Source organism: Lemur catta, chromosome 14 (genome assembly GCF_020740605.2).
Source record: "Lemur catta isolate mLemCat1 chromosome 14, mLemCat1.pri, whole genome shotgun sequence".
Classification (NCBI taxonomy): domain Eukaryota; kingdom Metazoa; phylum Chordata; class Mammalia; order Primates; family Lemuridae; genus Lemur; species Lemur catta.
Window position 1 is genome coordinate 13,482,565 of NC_059141.1, and position 20,569 is coordinate 13,503,133.

A 20,569-nucleotide genomic window follows, 5' to 3' on the forward strand; every position below is an offset into this window, starting at 1 on the left:
GGATCTGTCACCTGCCTTCCTGACCCGAGAGCCTTCGCCTCACAACCTCTGGCCTAGGCAGGTGCTCCCGGTGGTCCTCCCTCCCCCACTCCTGTCTGAAGGTTGCTGTCCTGTACAGACACCCTCTGACGGGATGGCAACAGGACCGGCGGGTCACTGAGAAAGCTAGGTCAAGGAGGAAATCTTTAAAAACTATGTTTAGGCTTTAAATGTTTTATTTTCACTTAAATGCATATTCCTTGGCCCGTCTTTTGATGTCATGTCACAGCCTGGCACTGCAGGTGTTCTGAGCTCTGGGTCAGCTGACGGGAGTCCTAGGCCATCCTTCCTGCGTTAACTCCACCTGTTACCATCCTTCACTTCCAGGCTTGCTTTAAAGTGAACAAAACCTTAAGACACTTGCCAAGAAATCTGAGTCCTTCTAGATTATTGTCCAAATCATCCTCATAGCAACTGGCCTCTTTTTAGAGCCTTCCTGAAGCATTTGGCTTAGTTTCCATGGAGTAACTGTGTGGTCATTTAATATTTAAACTGCAGAGTTGCATGAACAAATGAAATTAGTGGAACAGGTTTGGGGACAAAGTCAGCTGTTTGGTGAGGGTACAGAGTTGCCCACTGGTTTTTTTAATAACTGCTTTATTGAGACATAATCCAGATACGCAATTGACCCATTTAAAGTGTGCAGATCAATTGTTTTTAGTATATTCACAGTTATGCAACTATCAATTTTAGAACCCCAAAGAGACCTCGTCACCTGTTAGTAGTCCCTTCTCATTGCCCTCGGCCTGCTTTCTGTCTCCACACGTGAGCACCCTCTGGTCCTGAGGGTTTGGTGGCCTAGTGCTCAGAGGTAGGGGGACAGGAGCTGGGCTTCCTTCCATCCAGCAAGACTGGAGGGTGGGACGTGAGCTGACAGATGTGACCAGAGACTCCTCTGTGATAGTCCTTGAAACCCCTGAGAAGGCGTGGAGCCGGGGCTTTGAGGAAGGAAGGGGAGACTCCCAGCCCTTTCTCTCCTATGTGGATATTCCAGGTGGAAGAAGACAAAGAATTTTCACTACAGTTTATTCTCCTGGAAAATAAGCCCTGTGGATCCTGGGTTAGTAAGTCACAGATAAGAAAGGGATCCTCAAAGTATTGATACTGACCCCTGCATAGGAACTGTATTTTATTCTTGCACAGTGACTCCTGTTACTGCTTGTCCCCTGACACAGGATTATTTACCATACAGCCTGGAAACAGTACTTAAGTTTTTGGGGGGTTGTTGACCTGTGCTGGGGACTCTGTATGGGACACTTTCCTCTAGCAGGAGGCCGTCGTTCTTGGTGTGCAGTCCCAACCTGAGAGCCCCAGGGTTAAGAGCAGAAGCATGAAGCAGGGCACAGAGGGGTGGGAGCTGAGGTCCCTGCTCTGTGGGGCCTCGGGAAGCACCCAGCGCTGGAGGACTGTGGGGGCCGTGTGGGGCAGACAGCCCAAGCCTCCTCCCGGGCTCGTTAATAAAGCCTCCCTCGTCCTTTTAGGTCACTGTCAAAATAGCAGATAGCAAAACAGTGGAGAGCCTCTGAGAACCTACCAGAAGGGACAGACTCGTGCCCTCTAGTGAAGGCAGAGCCCTCCCGATCCTTGCAGAATGCTGACACGGGTCTTGGGCTTCGAGGCTGCCTGCTGCACACAGAGAGGCCCATCCTGGCTCTGGGTGTTGGGGCCACACTTGGGGTCCACATCTCCCTGGGGCCCTTCTCCGGTGGGGGGTGTGTGTAAACCCTGCCTCCACCCAGCAGGGCTCCCTGGCCTTGGCTGAAATGCCGTTCTCTGCGGCTGGTTTAATCTTCTCTCCAGACAAGGGGGTCCTGGCCAGCCTGGAGCAGAAGCTGCGGGAGATAGACGAGGAGTGCCGGGTGGAGGAGAGCAGGCGCGTGGACCTGGAGCTCAACATCGTGGAGGTGAAGGACAACCTGAAGAAGGCTGAGGCAGGGCCTGTGACGCTGGGCACCACCGTGGACACCACCCACCTGGAGAACGTGAGCCCCCGTGTGAGTGCCGGGCGCCTCGGCCTCTCAGCTGCCTGCAGGGTCTCCTGGACGCCGCCCGGGGAGGTGGGTCAGGCTCCGGCCCCTTGACTCAGGCCGTGCTCTTCTCCTGTAACCACAGCCTAAAGCTGCCACCCCCACGCCTGCCCCGGACTGCACCCCAGTCAACTCCGCAATCACGCTCAAGAACAGGCCTCTCTCGGTCATGGTCACAGGCAAAGGCACCGTCCTCCAGAAGGCCAAGGTAAGCGGTCACGCCCAGCCTCCCGCAGGGCCTGCAGAACTGTCACCAAGGTGGGGGCTCCTCTTCCAACCTAGGCGGTGCTTTACAGCTTTTGGTGCCAGCTCTGAGTGAGGGCTCAGCTCTCAGCAGGAAGTGGCCGGCTTCACTCTGCCTTTGGCTCCGTCCTGGGCACTGACCAAGGCCCTTGTTCTTTCTGGTTGGTCAGTCCCCAAACACTTTCAGGTTCAAGTGTTCTTACCAGGAAGCCTGAGGACGCTGGGGTCCTTGACCTGCCTACCATGCAGTTATCGGTAGATTCTGAGGGACAGCTGCAGCTTGGGGACAGACTGTGACTGAGCAGTTTTCAAATCAAAAAGTCAGGGACTCCAAAAGGCTTCTCCCATTAAAACTAAAAAAACAGATTGAGACAGGTGACGTGGTTTGCCTAAAGTCACCCACCTGGCTAGTGGCAAAGGCTCAGCAAGGTGTGAACAAGGAATGCGTGCTATGACTGGGTTTCTCCCCCGAGGGCTAGACAAAAAGTGTTATTAATCCCTTACTCATTTGTACGCTAAAAAACATGCCTAGGGGTGCCTTTGTTTCTGGCAAACTCTGCTCTTCATTCCTCTTCTGCTTACCTGCGGGAGACATAGCCATTGGTGTGGGCACCTGCCAAACTATTGAGTCCGTGCAAGCCCCAGAGCTCCTGCTCCCGTGCAGCCTTGGCAGACATCACTAATCACTTGCAGCACTCCCAGCTATGCCACAGCCTCAAAATCTCTGAATAGGTGCTCCAAGCAGCAGTGAACACACAGGGTTTGAAATATATGTCACCTCTATTCCTAACTGCTTCCGTGCTTAAAATATTTTTTAAGAATATAAAGATTGCTACAGAGGATAACTAATTTACCTTTTTTATGGGGGGTGGGTGTTGGTATTTGAATGGCACCCTAGGAATGGGAGAAGAAAGGAGCGAGTTAGGAAACCAGCTTCAGCGAAAGACTCTCGTGTCAATATGGACCTTGGTGACAATCCTGTGTCGTTAAAGCAGCAAGTCTGTGAAAGGGTGAGTCTGTTGAGAAGAAAAAGGACTGAGGTACGGTGAATGGAGAGCTTCGGCTAAGAGGAGGCTGTGTCCCTTTTCAGAGCTAAAGGACACAATACAACAAAAAAAGGTGGCTTCTTTGGAGAGCCAAGTCTATTGGGTATAAACAAGACATTGTTGTATTTAGGGATATTCTGTGTTTCTTTTTGGAAGTTTTCATCAATTGCTTCATCAAGATTTTTAAGTAATGGAAACCTTGTGATGTTTAGACATCGGTGGAAGAGAAGTCAAAGGGACAGGGCCCTGTCCTGTGGGTCCCGAGGCCTTGGTGAGTGGGAAGACCTAAACTCCCGACCGTCATCTCTTAGCAGTGCTGAGGGTTGAACTGCCCTTGCCTTCCAATTTGTACTCTCCAATATAGGTAGGTCTGACTCAGTCTTTGGTGATTTTTAAACAGCATTGACACCACCTGTATAAAACTGTCTATGACATGAGTTTCAAGAAACAGTATGGGGGAAATATTTGGGACCAAGCTAAGGCACTGACCCCACTAAGTTAAGGACTTTTTTCCCAGTCCAAGGCAGGGCTGAATCAACTGCCTTTAAATTTTAAGTGATGCTGTATTATGTAGGAAAAAAAGTTTAAAATCCTATTTAGAACAGTGAAAAGTGTCTTTTGAGATTTAACTGACTTTTTACGTTACCATAGGGGGGAAAAAATTACTCTGTGTTTACAGATTCAGTCCTGTGGCCAGGCCATTTTTAAGGGAAGAGTTATTTAATAGAATGCTTTTTAGTCTCTGATTAATGTCCAGTCCCCTTCCAAGAAAAAAGTTGGTTAGGGTGGTCTCCCTCGTAAAATTGGCAGTGCTGTTCCTTGTGCTGCCCTGTCTTTTTTAACACAGGTTGAAACATTTCATCTGTCATCTCTGCCTCATTTTGGGGGGTTCTGAATCAGAGTTCTCTAACACTGGTTCCTGAGAACTAAAGGTCTTTTTTATTCTTATTGTCTTTCTAATCCCAGGGCATTTATTTCCTTTGTCATAAACACTTGGTGATCTTTTACCAAGTGGGGAGTTAGATTTTTTTTTTTTAATAAAATGTTCATTGTATTTTGGGTTTTCCTTGTATTTCATGGAATGACTTGGGGCAGGGCCTGCGTCAATTTTTACCTCAAGGAGAGGAGATGTCTTGGTTATTTACACACTGAACTTCAAAATACATGCAGTAAAGACTGGTGACCTACAAGGCAGTATCCTAACCAGGAGACTTTAAGCCTCCTTAAATCAAGTAACAAAGATAAAGTTGAAAAAAGACGTTAATAGTATAGTTGGCCCTTGAACAATAGGAGTTTGAACTGTGCAGGGGGCAGGTGGGTCAGTTACATGCAGATTTTCTTTCACCTCTGCCCCCCTTAAGACAGCAAGACCAGCCCCTGCTCTTCCTTCTGCTCAACACAAGGATGAAGGGTTTTAGGGTGATCCACTTCCACTTAATGAATAGTAAATACTATGTTTTTCTTAACATTTTTTCTTTAGCTTACTTTATTATAAGAATATAATACATAAAACATACAAAATATGTGTTAATTAACTGTTTCTGTTTTCAGGAGGGCTTCCAGTCAACAGTAGGCTATTAATATTAGTAGTTAAGTTTTGTCAAAAGTTACAGGGGGGTCAGTGCCCCAACCTTTGCGTTGTTCAAGGGTCAATTGTATAATTAACAATGTACCAAATACACAGGAAACATCTGCAGAAACGTAGGTGATTGAGTATCAATATCTGTAGATGTTAAACACACTCCTAAATAATTCTTAGGGGCAAAAAACATACCAATACTTGGAGGGCCACCTAAGTAGTAAATAAGGCATAAATGTATTTATTTAAAAAATGACAAAACCAAAATCTGGTTCATTGAATAGACTAATACAATTAAAAAAGCAACCTAAGGAAATCTAAAATAGCAGAACTGAAAAGAAGGCCTTTAGTACAGATACTGGCAAAATTTAAATTACAAGAAAATACTATGACTATAGCATAGTGAAAGTTTGAGAAATATGTGTTCTCCATTATAAAGTTAGCATACCTCTGATACCAAAAGGTCAACACATATTGCAAGAGAAGAACCAAATCTCAATTTTGGACACACAAAAAATTGGCAAAATGAAATTTAGCAGCATTTATAGAAAGATGTATCATGACCAATAGTTTATCCAAAAAGTCGAGAATAGTTCAATGAAAATATACAAAGGGGTAATTTTTCATATTAACAGATTAAATGTGAAAAAAACATGATCTCAAAAGAAGAGAAAAAAATACCGTAAATCTCAGCACGCATAATAAACACTCCTAGTTATCTAGATAACCTGATAATGGTGAGAAAATCCCTATAGTCAAGAACCAGATATGGATATGCTATATCATGACTTTTTGAAGCATTATTCTATTCTGGAGGCCCTAGGCAATGCAAAGTGGCATACAACTTTAAAAGGAAGAGACAAAACTGTCATTATTTTTAAATGATATTTCTCTAGAAAAGCAAGAGAAGCAATTAACTATTAGAACTAGATGATCCAGCAAGATGGCTGGAATTAGTATCATTCAGAGAAAATAAAGAGATTAATGACCTATCTATCTGCAACGTTTCAGTTTTTGCAAGGAGAATAAATTTATATATTACTTGTATAATTAAAGCTAAAAATAAAAGTGAAAGCTAATTTCTTTTAAATGAAAGGAAAAGGCTTGGCTGGTTAGGCCATAATATAGGAATTCCCTCTGCCCCTAGGCTTGGCACTGAAAAAGGTTGAACTATTTTCACTACAAAAGGTTAAAAAAAAAAAAGGCTCCAGGGCTGTGGCCCCAGCTCCCAAAAAGAAACAGCAAAGGCCTTTGATGGGTAAGCCCAGGGCCCCTGGTTTGTTGTTTGTTTTCAGTCCAAGTAATTCAAATGGGGCCGCCCCATATCAGCCCTGAACAAGACAAAGAACCTACAATATAAAATGACTAAGCTGCTATCAATTTAAAGACAATAAATGCATGTAATTTCCATGACCTCACCGATCAGCATATGCTAGATGGGCATGTGATCCTGCCCTGACGTTGCCTTCTACGAAAGACTGTGAAATAATAGGAAATTATCAACAAAACTATCTCTTGAACACAAATGACTGCCACGACAGTGCTGGGTACACCAGATTTTTTATTTTTACTGTCTGATAATATCACAGTGATTAACTCTTTAAGCACTTATCGAGCACCAGAAATGAAGTTCTTAAAGCTAAGTGGTGTTTAAATCAAAGCAGCCTTGAACTTTCCTATATAAAACGTTATGTTAAAATATTTGTATTATAAAGAAAAACCATGATAAAGTCTCTGGATTTATGTCCGAGCTCTACATAGGTTTCTCCTGAAAATCCAACTGTAAATAACATGACCCAGGGGAATAATTCCTAAATATGGCAGGGGTAAGTATCCAGTTTGCCAAAAAATATTCCAAATAAGCCTCTTTGCCACATAGGTACAAATATTCCTATTAAATAAATAACCAACAATATTTCTCAAAACACTCCTTTAAAAACTAGGTGTAGACAAGCAAAACAAAAGCCTAGACAGCATGAGCTCAGTACTTGAAAAAGCAAAACCTCAAAACCTCTATAAATTTCTTTATCCTATCTTTGTTTAAAAATTTTACATTTCTTTGCCCCGCTAAAAGGAGCGTAAGGAAAGAATTCAATAAACACCGCAATTAACCCCTCCTAAGTAGACTCTTTTAAAAGGAAGACCCTCCAAGGCCGTGCTGCCCAGTCAGTACTCAGACCAATTTCACGGCCCCTCCAGACCTGGGCTGTTAGCACACTCAGCCCCTCCCCCATCATCAAACAAGCTGGTTAACTGGTCACATTCCAGACTGGGACCTTTCCAAGCCCTTGATGCAATCACCAGAAGTCACAAATGCCACTCAAACCCCTTTTCAAACCCAAAGCTAATGCATCCAGGACATCTTTGGGAAAATGCCCCCCTTTTCCATCCTGAAATGCCATCGCTTTGGTGGTCCAGATGATGCTCTAGTAAATATCTTCTGCTGGGCATTACTGTCTAAACAACATTCTATCCAGCACTTGCTGTGGGTAAAGTCAACCTCAAATAGGCCATCAAATTCCTCTGGAGTCTCCAGGACCCCTGGCGGCAGATGACATAGCCTCTGCAAGGCCCAAGCAGGTACAGAAAGTCAGTGTTTACTTACATATCAAGGGTTTTCAACATCATCGTTCGGGATGCCGTCAGCTGCTCCCACTGTCCCTAAGCAGCATGGCTGCAGTCAGGACATCCTCCTGGGTGAGGACAGCAGCAAGAGAGAGCAGAGCTGGAGGCAGACACTCCAAGGACCCCGAGGACAGACACTCTGCTGAGGGCAGGTGCCTTTCATCGCCCAGGGTGCCCAGGTCTTCTCTGTCGTTGCTGGGAGGGTGTTCTTTGTCCCGCAGGGTCCTAGCGGGAGCCTCGTGCCTTGGGGGCATCTCCTCTCAAGACCCCTGGGGAAGGAAGTGAACCCTCAGGGCAGGAGCATCTGTGTCCTCCCCTCAGCCAATCGGGAACCTCGTGGGCCCCTTCAGATGCACTCCCCAGCCTTGGGAAGCCAATCTCTGCTGGTGGCTGAAAACCTAAGGCTCCGACTGGAATTGTTTTCTGATTTCTGGCTGTTCTAACTTTCAACTCATCAACAGGAGCCACAGGTGGTCCCATGATGCTGCCAACAATCATTGTCTACATCCTTAATCTGTTCTCCTCTCCTAGACAGTTACCTCTCATCCTCCCTCTCCAGCCTCCAGCACCTCCTCCCCATCCCCACTCTCACTGTCCCCCCCCATTTCACTGAGCAAATAGAAACACTCACCCAAGAGCTTCCACCAGCTCCCACCACCGGCTCCCACCCACCTGCCTCTGTGCCAAATCCTTGTCATCTTCCCGTTCCCTCCCAGGCAGGGCTCCCTCCCAGCTGTCAGGATCAGCACCAGCCAGTAAACTAGAGGCTGCACTTATCTTGTTTACTGTCTGTCTCCCACTGGGATGGAAACTCCACAACGACAGAGATTTTTATTGTTTTGTTTACTGCCGTATTACCCACACCTAGAACAAAGTCTGGGATCTACAAGGTACCAACTGCTTTGTGGGTGAACAAATCAATGATTGATTGATTCCTTCTGCTGAGCTAATGCCCTAGAACCCGCCCGCAGCAGCGTTCATGTGACTTGGCAGGACGCAGGAAACCACCCCCGGCCCACGCGCACGGAGCAAGAGCCCCACTCACGGTTCTCGCAGTGGGGGCCCTCCCAGCCAGCCCGGCACTCGCAGCGGTAGCTCCCGTTCTGCAGGACGCAGGTGCCCTCGTTCGTGCACGGGCTGGGTTTGCAGAGGTCGACTGGCCGTTTGGCTTCTACAATGGAGAACATGCCCACCAGGCCCGGCCTGGGTCAGACCCAAAGACCCCTCCCCTAAATAAGCCCAGTACCCACGCAAGGCCACTAGAATAGTGTCTCACACATCTTAGTGCCTCCCTTGGCCCTGAAGCAACAGGTTAGCAAATGGTTGGTGCTCCATGCTACTCGGCTAGGTTAGCAAGACCCGACCTCCACCCAGCTTTCCTGTGCGCATACGGGGATTCTTTTGGTTGTGCTGTGCACTCGGCAGCATTTACTACCCTTATTACCACCATGGGCTTTTTATCAGGTGGAAAGGAGGTCACAGGCAAAAGGAAGCCCTGGAGTCAGGCTGGCTTGGCCCTGTTTGCTCATAGCTGTGTCATTTACTACCTAGGTCAGTGTCAATGTGGGGTCCTTAGAGCCTTGCGGGGGGTAGGGATGTCCTAAAAATGTCTTCCATTTAAATGGAATGCATAAATTCTCAAGTTTGGGAAGGAGTTATCTGTGTTAGTTAAATTGTTAAAGTCTCTGCACCTTAGATGTCAAATGGGGCCGGACAGGCCTCCTGCAGGATTTTATGCAGCATGGGAGTTAGCACAGGACCCGGCACAGGGAAAGCGAGTGCCGAGTGGCTGGGAAGAGCCGCTGTCCTTGTAATGACCTGCATGACGGCTCAGACGGAGGCCGTGCCTCGAAGGCAGCCCCGAGGGTGTGCATTCGCGCACTCACCTCCACACAGCCACTCGATGAGCTGGTCCTGGTGGTAGCGCAGGTCTGAGTAAGCTGCCACGTGGATCAGGGAGTCCCGCGGACCCGCAAGCCTCCGCAGTGCCTCTCTCAGGACGGGCCCCACACCCACAACCAAGACGGAGACGCCGTTGTTTCTCAGCTTCTGGGCAGGGACAGCCGCGTCCTCCGCCCCCCGCCCACCCGTGAGCATCACCACAGCCTTAGGGACACCAGGCCGGGCGCCCCGCTGGACAGTCATCACCTTGTCATAGATGTGCAGCAGGGCCGTGCCGGCCGAGCCCGCCCCGCCCAGGTAGGGGGCCTGGCTCATGGCCCGCAGCACCGCGGCCAGGGTGGGATGCGCGTCCAGCCCGAAGGCGGTCTGTACGCGGCTGCCGTACACCACCAGGCCGACCTGCGTCACGTCGGGGTTCACGTCAAACCGGAGGGCACAGTTTCTCACGAAGCTCTGCATCTGAGCGAAGTTCTCGGGCCCCACTGAGGCCGAGGCGTCCAGCATGAAGACGAGGTCCAGTGACTGTGCCTGGCAGCCTGCAGGGGCACACGGAGTAAGCCTCGTGGGCCCTGCTGGCCAGAGCCCTCTTCTGGGCCCAGCTGCACCGTGGGGGCTGCTCGAGGTTGGACAGAGCCCGAGTCAGCCAGGCTGCTTGGTCTGCTGCAGTCTCCACCCTCCATGCCTTCCTGTCAGTCACCAAATGCCCCTCTCCTCCTAGAATACGAGCAGGAATGCGAATGCCCAGCTAGACTACATTTCCCAGCCTCCCCGGCAGCCAGGGTGGCCACGTGTCTACGTTCTATCTGATGGGATGTGATTGGACATAGTTATGCAATTTCCAAGTTTGAACTTGTGCAATTTCAAACTTGTGCAAGTGGAAGCTGCTTGCCTTCCACTTCCCCCTCCCCGCTTCTTGCAGGCTGAGAAATGGTGACCCTGGGCCTCAAGGTGGAAGCCACAAGGCAGCCAAGCCACCCTGCTGGCCTAGCCCACTCACCTCTGAGCTGCATGTGAGAGAAATAAGCGCCTGCCCTATGTAAGCCCTTGGGCTTTGGGGACCCTTTGTGACATCACCCTCACCTGTACCTTCACCCGTCCACTGTGTACAGGGCACTAATCATACAGTGAGGACACAACGGGCCGCCGCTGCCGGCCTTCAGCAGGCTGGCAGTCCAGAGGGACAGACATGAAGTGAATACAGAATTGCAAATGGTGTGAGCAGCACGGAGGGAGAGCTGGGACTCTGAGAGAGACCAGCAGGGCAACATAACAAAACCGGGAGGAGGAGTCAGGGCTTCTCCAGGAAGGTGACATTGCAGCTAAGAACTGAGAACGAGCAAGTGTGAGCCAGTGGGGTGGGGCAGGGCAGGGCAGGGGTGCTCCTCAGCCGGGGAGGAGGTCTCTCCCGGGCAGGGGCTGCAGACAGGCCCGCAGGGGCCGGACCACAGCCAGCTCCCAGAAGCCAGCGGAAGAAGTGTGGGTTTTACTCCAAGTGCAAAAGGAGCCACTGGAAAGGTTTAAGTACAGAGTTAGAGGATCTGATGCTCTCATTTATTGGTTTTTAAAAACCACTCCCGCACAAGGAAGGAGTCTGAGACGCTGTCACAACCACCCGGCGCCTAAGGAAACAGGCTGACTGAACAGGATGGGATTCTGGAACAGAAAAAGGACCGTAGGTAAACACTAGGGAAATGTGACTAAAGCAGGGACTTTAGTAAATAACAACGTATCAACATTGGTTCATTAACTGTAAGGACGTGCCACAGTGCTGTAGGTGTTAATACGGGGAAACTGGGTGTGGGGTGTAGGGAGCTCTACTATTGTCACTTTTTTTTCCTCAGTGAATCTACAACAATTCTAGAGCAAAACAAAAGACAAATGTAGAACAAAAGCACACTGGCTGTGATGGGAGACCAGCCTGGAGGGGAACCCCACAGGAGGGAGGGCTCTTGCCTTGGGGAGAGTGGCATCAGCTGAGAAGCTGAAACCCACGTGCAGCTTCCCAAGGCCACCTTCCTGCAAAAGAACTCGGGGAGCCCATCTCTGGCCATGGGCCAAGTCCCTGCCCACTGCGTGGCAACCTCCATTCCCCGGACCGTGTTCCCCAGAGCATCCTCCGATAGCGGGTCACCAAATCAACCTCGTGGCTTGTGAAACAGAACAGAAAAGCGTCATGATGCATCCCGGGTAGACAGGATAGGTATCATCTTGGGAAATGTCTGTTTCAGCTGTGGGTGCGCATGTGTGTACTGGGAACGCATTTCCCGCTGTGGGTTGCCATCAAAGAAGCGGGAAAACTGCTGCCCTAGAGCGTGTTTAGTAGATTCAGAGCACCTTAACAACAATAATAAATCACAACAATAAACAGCAACACCTAAAACTCACTGATGGCTACACTGTGTATGCTGCTTGTCTTACTCCTCACAAGGAGCCCCTCGGGAGCTGGTGCTGTCCTTCCCATTTTAGTGACAAGTACCCTGAGAAGCTGCCATGTGGCTGTACAGAGAAGAGAGGGGCTGTGTGTTCAGGCCCTAGCACAGGTGCTGGGGGAGAGTAAGTGGTGACCAAAAGGAGGAAGGACCCACCCACTGTCCAGCCAGCCCTGGGCCAGCCGCTGAGACCTTACCTGGCTGCAGCCGGCTGCACAGCTTCCCCTGCAGCTCTGGGATTTGGTTGAACAGGTCCTGAGGGTCCGTGTAGACCATCACGTGCTTCGGGCTGCCCGTGATCTCCTCCAGCTCTGTCCTCACGGCCTCACTGCCCACGCCCAGCAGGAGCAGCTCTCGGGCCCTGGCGTGACGTGCTGGACCGGCCACCTCGTCCTGCGAGTGTGACTCAGTAAGCAGGACAACCACTCTGCGTGGCCGGTGCTGGCCCGTCCTGGTGGCGCTCCCAAAGCCGCGCTCTGCCGCCTGCCACAAGGCACTGCCCGTCAGGGTGGGGCCGCCACTGAAGGGAATGCCGTCGACACTCCTGACCAGGTCTGGCACGTCCTGGTACTCCCCCACGGGGACTGCCACCAGCAGCTCCCTGCTGTACCTGGCCACACCCACTCGGGCCCGGGAGTCCTCACTCAGCACGGCCTGCACAAACCGCTTGACGAAGGCCTTGGCCCGCAGGAAGCCCTCCAGAGTGGTGCCCGCCGAGCTGTCCAGCAGGAAGAGGACATCGATTCTGCATTCCAGGCTCAGCTTTGGGGCTGCCAGAGTCACAGCGACACCCACTGTCATGCTGTGGCCACTGGAACGTGCAGATCAGTCCCACCCAAGATGCCCAAAACACATGTGGGCCAGGAGAAACTCCCAGGAGAGATGGGACAGAGAAACCGGGGCCACAGGGGCTTAAGTGACCACGAAGCATCACAGCGTCAGAGACGAGGCCAGACAAGCAGCGCTCCCTCCCGGCTCTCCCTACGGGTCTCCAGCCAAGCACTTTTTAAAAAGAAAAATGGCATCGATTTTATAACGTTTTCCCATTATGGTTAATGCTTTTTGTGTCCTGAGAGGTCTTTGTGTACCTCAAGACCAGGGAGATACGCTCCTGTGTTTTCTTCTAGAAGCCTCCCTGCCTTGCCTTTTACATTTAAGTCTATGATCCCACTGGAATTGATTTTGGGGGTAGGTTGTGAGGTACAGCGTCAAGATTCATTTTTTCCGTATAGATCTCCAATTAACCCAAATGCCACATTTTTTAAAAAAGTTATTATTTAACAAGACTTTACTACATGTCAAGCATTGTACTGAGCACTTTGCATATGCAATCTTATTTAAAACTCTCATGCCTATAATCCTAGCACTCTGGGAGGCTGAGGCGGGAGGATCACTTGAGGTCAGGAGTTTGAGACCAGCCTGAGCAAGAGTGAGACCCTGTCTCTATGAAAAATAGAAAAAAATTAGCTGGGCATGGTGGCGGGCACCTGTAGTCCCAGCTACTTGGGGGAGCTGAAGCAGGAAGATCACTTGAGCCCAGGAGTTTGAGATTGCAGTGAGCTATGACAATGCCACTGCACTCTACCCGGGGGTGACACACAAAGTCTCTGTCTCAAAAAACAAAACAAAAAACTCTCAACCACCCACTGAGGTAAAGCCTATTATAATCTTCATTTCATACCTTTAAAACCAAAAGGGGTTGAGGCCCCGTGCTCCACTTTCATAGAGCAGAGAAGAAAAGATTCTGCCCGGAACCGGGACCCAGAGTTGGGCTGGCTCTTCAGGTCGGCTTGGCAGTGCTCAAACATCAAGCAGTGGCCGTTCTACAGCTGATGAGCCAGGGGCCACTGTCCTACCCAGAGCTCTGCCACCAGAATTATTGGTGCATGGCGCACTCAGAGGCTGCACCACACGGGATGGCAGAGCAGTGGTGCATTTGGAGAGCCGTTTAGATGGCCAAAAACTCCTCGGCCGGTTTCTCCCCTGCAGCAAGAAGGGGGAGCCCATCCCCGACCTGCTGCCCAGTGGCCAGAGCCTCAGGAGGCCCATGCATACGTACCACAGTCAGCCTCCCCTCCGAAGGCCAGAGGGCAGAGGCAGTGGTACCTGTCCAGTCCTTCTGGGACACACGTGCCACCATTCTGGCAGGGCTGGGAGTCACAAGGGCCTGTCAGAGAGATGCCCATTAACAGACACACACAGCAGCACACAGGGGTGCAGAGATGCGAGTCCCGCAGGCCATCCTGCCCCACCAGGGGCCAACCCTCCCTTCCCACCTAGTCTACTAGGAACCCTGCAGCAGAGAGGGGAAAGAACAAGTTCATATAGAAGGGGCTGAGCATGGTGGATAAGGGACACTTAGTGGTGGGCTTGGTAGGGCCCCGTGTGAATTACAGGCTAATTCAGGGATGTGCCAACAGCACGTGGATCTTGGCTCTGACACTGGGAACACCAGCCTGGATTACCCACTGCTGCCTGGAGGAGCTCAGGGCAACCACAGCGATTAACTGGTGTTAGACTTGAGCTTGACAAGGATGAAGAGCTCAGGGATGCTGCGGGGGTGATGGTGCCCTTTCTTCTATGCTCCACACGTGGAGGTGCTAACGGCCTCTGCATCCCACACAGCAACACACGAGCCTTTGGCCCCTGCAGTTGGATGCTCAGCAATGAACGTGGCCTCCCCCACTTCCCCGGGCACCTTTACTGACTTCTCCAAGCTTCATATCCTCATCTAAGAAGGGGTGATGGTCACTGAACTCGTTCACGGTGTTATTGTGTGGATGAAATGAATCCATCCACAGAGAGTCTCAGCACAAAGCAAACGCCCCACAACAGGTAGTAACAGCATTTGGTTTTGGACGTGAGGTGCGAATTATGAGTGATGCCTCTTCAAGCTGAAATTTTACACAGGAAACCACAGTCTATGTCAAAATCGGGCCCATTCTGAAGTGTCTGATCTCTGATACCCTGTGGTCAATATCTAAGCTCCCTGCCAATTTCTTTACCAATTATTAAAAAATGCCGGCAAACCACAAGACCTTCCTCTCAGGGCTACAGAGAACAAAGAGGACCTTCATGAGCTCATATAGTCCAAGGACTCGATGAGCAGCTGAATGTGCTTGCTATTAGGATTAGAGATTTCTGTCCTTGTTGCTAAAAAAAAAAATGTAAAATGTAAATATATTACTTGGTGGTCACTTCATTGTAATTATAGACTTTTCAAAGGTAGAAATGATTGAGGCTAACTCTGAGCACCTCGCTGGGCCTGCTCTCGTGTTAGCTGGAACATCGTGGAAAATACTGGGGGCTCCCTGACAGCAGCAACAGTGGCCTTTGGTTGAGCATCTACTATGTGCCAGGGACTGTGCTGGCCACAATATATGCATGCTCTCCTTTCACTGTCACAACAATCCTATGACATAGGTACTGTAAAACCCCCCATTTCGCAGACGGGGAAGCTGAAAATCAGCCGGTAGAAGTTTTGTGCCAAAGGTCAGGCAGTTGGTAAGGGGCAGAGCTGGGACTCAAACCCAGGTCATTCTGGTTCCAAAACTGTAAGTCCTCAAACTCTCATTTCTGAGCAGAAACAGCCCCACTGTCAGAGCCTCCTGTGCTTCAGAGGCCAGTGATGCTGGAACTTTAAAACCATGGAAGGGGATGCCGCAGGGATCACCTGACCCCAGGTAGGAACACTTGTGACCCCGCTGTGTCCCACCACTGGCTCTGCTCTGGGAGGCAGGCTCCTGGCCTCAGCAGGGTGGCAGATCCACACGGCGACTGACACCTACACACTCAAGGGCAACTTCCCGCTCCCGGGTCAGTGGAGGCCCTGGCCCCAGGTAAGGGACGGTGAGGGCACTCTGGGGACTGCGCTGAATCATGCACGATGGTGTTGGAAAGTCCTTGTGTTTGGGATTTTATAGCTGAGGGAGCCCATTCCACGGGCTTTACCCATTGAATCTTCACTAGCTCCCAACGTGTGATACGCCCTATCATGCAGAGGAGGGAAATGGGGATTCCAGACATCAGGCAAACGTCACCCCATTTTATAGAGGAGGAAACCGCTCAGGTGTCTTGCCCCGAGTTTGGCGCTGGATTTGAGGCCGTCTGCAAAGCTGGTGCTCAGGGCCTGCCCTTCTCTGCCTCTCACCAATGCAAGGAGCCTGGGTTAAGGGGAGTCATTCCAAAGCTGTCATTCCATTCTCAGTGAAAAAATACCACGGGGCAAGGAGGAATGAGTACAGCACGAGCACACTCCTCTGCCTCCCAGATGCCCCATTCCCTCTGCCCTAGAGCTGGGCCCAACCCCTCCCTCTGGCCCAGGATTATAAATGTCCCTTTACAAACCCAGGGCCCAGAAAGAGCTGGCGAATTCTACAGGCAGACTGTACCTGGGCAGGTGGTCCTGTAGCAGGTGGCAGGGTGGGTTAGGAACACTCTCTTCCAGCTACAATCCAAGGAAACAAAAGGGAAGAGAAATCAGAGGTTTAAAGGGAGGGTAGAAACCTGGAAGATTATTTACAACACTAAAAGATGATATAAGATTCCAATGCACAAGTGGGCCAAGAAAGACTTCCTTGTTTTCTTTCTTGATTCTACCCTTTTATCTCCACACAGAATAAGGAATGTTTCAAACTACCCAATTGAAAAAAAAGAAAGATAATGTAAGCTATCTATTGTATTAGAAGTTAGAGACATCTGTGTGTAAAATTCCAAATTATGGAAACACCATTTTATTATAAGTCACTTTCCAAAGCCCACAATGCAGTGGGAAGAAAAATTCTAGGAACCAGATTCTGGCTGTGTGACCCCAGGCATGTTACTTTCCTTCTCTGATCTTCAGTTCCTTCTTCTATACAGTAACTCTCACCTGCCTTCCTTGGAGCTTTAATGGAGAGAGAATAGGACTGACAGGACTGACAGGCCAAGGTGCCAGGCCTCTGCCACTGCCCCAGCTCCATCCCTTCATCCCAAATGTGTGCGCTTCTATCTGGTCCACACAAGTGTCTACATGAGGCTGCGCAGCTTAAGAAGATTTGCAAACCACCAGACTTGATGACTTCTCAGGTCCATTTGAGCACTAACACATTCTGTAATAACAGGATGGCCACCATTCCCAGGGTGGCTCCATTGTTCCCTTGAATCCACAGCCACCTGAAGAGATGGTTATTTCCATCTTGCAGAGGGGGAAGCCTGAAGTCCCGCAGTTACTGGACGCAGCAGACCACCTGACTCCAGAGCCCGTGCACTCTGCCCTCTGGGCTTCCCCTCCCGCCTCTCCTGCGTCTCTGGGGCAACGTGCCCTGCACGGCAGGAGTGGCTTCTCCTCTTGTGGACAGAAAGCCCCGTTCTTGGCTGGAAGCAGCTCCTGGTATGACCTCACCTAAGGAGACTTGGGCCTTGGCAAAAAAGTTCCCTAAAGTTCTCCAAAAAGGGCTTCTTCCCACAAGGCCCCACCCTGGCTGCCCGCCCCAGAGGCAGGCTAATTGGGCTCACCTGTAGGGCTGGGTCTTTCCTGGGGCAAAATGGGATAAAAGCTAAGTCAATTAAGAACTCAAGGAATTGCTGAAATCAGTATGTCATGCTGCCAGCTCATTAAAGGGAACTCTTCCCTGCCATGCCTACTCTTGGTGACCTCATAAAGCCACAAGTCCGGGCCCAGCTCCCTCCCCTGCAGGCCCCAGGGAATCGGGGCTGATGGAGCAGACACTGTCGGCAGGGTCTTCACTGGGATCGGCCCCGACCTCCCTCGGGTCTAGACACAAACGCCATGTTCTCTGCAGGCCCTCCCTGGCCACTCTAGTCCAAACTGCCACCCTGCCCCATCCCCATTCTGGCTGTCATTTCCTCCATAGTATTTATCACCGCTGAATGGCTCACTTGCTATGTTTGTTTTGTTTATGGCTGCCTCCCCCACTGGAGTGTCACCTTAGTGGGTATTTCCTGAGGGAGGGAACTGAGGAAGAGCTTCCTAGGTTCTTTGTTCTTGGAGGATACAAGCTTAGTGCACCCACCTATTCCTCACTGCATGCTCTCAACAGCCCTGCAGGGCAGGTGCTATTACCACGCCCCTTTGCAAATGTAGAAACAGGCAGTGGAAGTTCACAGCTCACTAGCAGTGATGCTGGGATTAAAAATCCAGTAGCCTGACTCAGAGTCTGCGCATAAAACCCAGGAAGTATACCACCTTCCACCCACCAGGCTCGCCAGGTGCCCCTGCCCATCAGCTCTGCTTCCGAGTTGCCCGAGACTGCTCAAGCAGCACCTTCTCCATGAGGTCCCAGGGAGGATGGGACCCACCCCGGCACCTGGTCTCCTCACTGCCCGCTCTGCGCTGCCAGCTCCTTGGGGCCAGCAACTGTGCCATCTCCTCACTGCCCACTGCCTGGCTCAGAGTGGGCACTTGGAACCTGGTCACTAAGGAACAAATGCCTCCCTTCACTTGAGAGCTTGGGTTCTGAAGCGAGCCTCTACTGGCCCCATTCCTCTGACCCCTGTGCAGAGGCATGGCCCTTCCCAGCCAAGGTGGCCTTTGGATTCTCCGTCAGCCCAGCACCGCCCCCAAGGCTTCTTGGCCAAGCCATTCATGTCATCACAGTGTGCCGTGCTCCGAGCTAGTCACTGGGGGCAGGACCAAGGGGCAAAGATCCAGCTGGGCACAGGCGCTGTGTGGCAGGCAGTCTAGGTAAAGTGCTGCTGGACGGCGCAGGCGCGTTTGCGAGGGAAGGGCTGGCGGCCAGGCAGCAGGTGCTCCTGAGTGCCTGGACCCTAATCTGGAAGAACTCAGCATCCCCACAGCCTCCGTGACTGGAATTCATCCACAGATCATCCTTCTGCCTCACTCAGCCTGCATAATGCGGACACTGGTGCTCAGAGGAACCGAGTTACCAAACTAATATCCCAAGTCCAGACCATCACTCTGTAGGGCCAGCTCCGGGCTCGCTCACCGGCCTTCCAGAACGGTTGTGACATGGCCACCCTGGCTTGCCCTGGGCACCTGGGTTGTGTGTTAGGGAGACTCTGCCCTGTCACTCCAGAGCTGTGCCCCTGCCTCTCCCCCAGGTCTCCTCCCATCCCTGCCACGAGCTCCACGGCCACGACCCCAAAGTGCTGTTCTCCCTGTGGCTTGTGAGTGCTCGGCATTGGGGGCCTCCAGACCTTGCAGACAAACCTGTAGAAGGGACAGAGTGTGGCCAGCACGGCACTGGTCCGCCGCGATCCTCTCCAGCACAGGGCGTTGCCGGCGAGCTCCCGGACCGTCTCCAGCGTCCTGCGCTCACAGGGGTGAGCCCTGACCCTGCAGTCTGCGTCCACGGCACACACCAACAGAGAAGACCAGGTTACCCTTCTTCTGCCACCCACACCCCCCCAGCAGATGCTCCTGCTCCTGGAGGTTCCACCCCACCCCCTGCCCTGGGCCGCCTTCTGTCTCTGTCAGGGCAGAGCACCCCAGGTGAGGGTCCCCACCCTGCCTGTTTAGTGGGGCAGCCAATCCCCGACATCTCCTCTGCACGGGCCCCGCCCTGCACGGCTTTCACAGAACATGTGCATGTGGACACCCTACGTAACATACGTCACTCGAGCTCCTCAGTGGACCCTGACGAGGACAACTAGAACACAGGGATCTCACCCCAAGCCTGAAGGCTGCCTGTGCCCCTCTGTGCTGAGCAAGGCAGGGGGAGCAGACCTCATTCTTCCTCTTGAGCAGAGGACAGGCCCTGGGCCCCTCTACTTCCGTGGAGACAAGCTCAGTCTCCCAGATGTGAAATCCACAGGGTGGGACATGGGGACAGAGCGGAGTACCCAGTGACAGCCTCCATTTCTCTCGCCCTCCCTCCCTGGGTCCTGACCTCTTGCCTCGGGGAACCCTCCCCTAACCCACCCCACTCCCTCCCAGGCCGCGAGGTCTTGCCTGGGGAGCCGGCGGTGCACAGGGCAGAGTGGCTGAGGGTGCTGAAGAGGCCGTTGGTGGCATCCTCCACCTGTTCAGCCAACAGCACGTGCTGCTCCCTCGGCTCGCTGGCCAGCGTGTGCAGCTCTTCCCACCTGTGCCAAGAAGTCACGACCACTTACTTGTGGCCCCATGGCTGCCCTCCTCCCGCCCACCCATCTCCTAGGCTGTGGGCTCCTTGTAGACGGCAGCACCACCCCACTGACCCAGGGGCCGCTTAGCAGCGACCTCGGCCATCTAGGATGTGGGTAACGGCTGAAAGTCCTCCAGGAAGCCCCACCGTGGGTCATGACGTAAGCATGTTCAAATCCACGACCTTCCTCCCAGACGGCCTCTCACTCAGAACCACCAGCTCTCACTGGGACGCAGCCCTAACAGACTGAGTCGTCTGGTTTTGCCAGACAATTAACCAGAAAGGATATGAAAGAAAGTGGTGCTAGGTGATAGCAAGCAAACTGCAATCGAGGACAGCTAGTAATGGAAAAACAAACTGCAGGATTATGGACAGTGGACGTGAGAACCGGAAGGCTAGCCACGTGAGGCCGTCTAGGGCGGGTAGCTGCACCCCTCCACGGGCAGAGCGCAGCACTGTTAGTGCCCAGGACGGAATGATGTGCAGAGGATGACATTGGGGCATGAAGAAAGGATTAAATTATGTTTAAAAACCTCTTTTTAAGATGACTGGGCAGTCTGTAATGCATCTAGAAGAATCTTATCATCAAAAAATC

General features: G+C 51.4%; 2 protein-coding genes across 7 annotated transcripts in view; one reads left to right on the forward strand and one right to left on the reverse strand.

The window, feature by feature from the left end:
* The window catches only part of AFAP1L2 (actin filament associated protein 1 like 2), a 92,429-nt gene extending 88,020 nt beyond the window's left edge, over nucleotides 1-4,409 (forward strand). For 3 of the 6 annotated variants that reach the window (XM_045568841.1, XM_045568837.1, XM_045568838.1), the window contains 3 exons: nucleotides 1,840-2,033; nucleotides 2,152-2,274; nucleotides 3,208-4,409. In XM_045568841.1, the coding sequence (XP_045424797.1) occupies nucleotides 1,840-2,033; nucleotides 2,152-2,274; nucleotides 3,208-3,234 (344 nt within the window). In that variant the 3' untranslated portion in view covers nucleotides 3,235-4,409. Of the gene's footprint in view, nucleotides 1-1,033; nucleotides 1,100-1,839; nucleotides 2,034-2,151; nucleotides 2,275-3,207 lie in introns of those variants that run through there. The other 3 variants (XM_045568839.1, XM_045568840.1, XM_045568842.1) reach the window with 2 other exon arrangements.
* Nucleotides 4,410-7,718: 3,309 nt separating this feature from the next.
* Nucleotides 7,719-20,569, reverse strand: part of VWA2 (von Willebrand factor A domain containing 2) — a 29,841-nt gene continuing 16,990 nt past the window's right edge. The window contains 8 exon segments of the mRNA XM_045567900.1: nucleotides 7,719-7,828; nucleotides 8,605-8,730; nucleotides 9,446-9,997; nucleotides 12,088-12,660; nucleotides 13,950-14,057; nucleotides 16,282-16,337; nucleotides 19,062-19,194; nucleotides 19,803-19,936. Coding sequence (XP_045423856.1) covers nucleotides 7,719-7,828; nucleotides 8,605-8,730; nucleotides 9,446-9,997; nucleotides 12,088-12,660; nucleotides 13,950-14,057; nucleotides 16,282-16,337; nucleotides 19,062-19,194; nucleotides 19,803-19,936 — 1,792 coding nt within the window.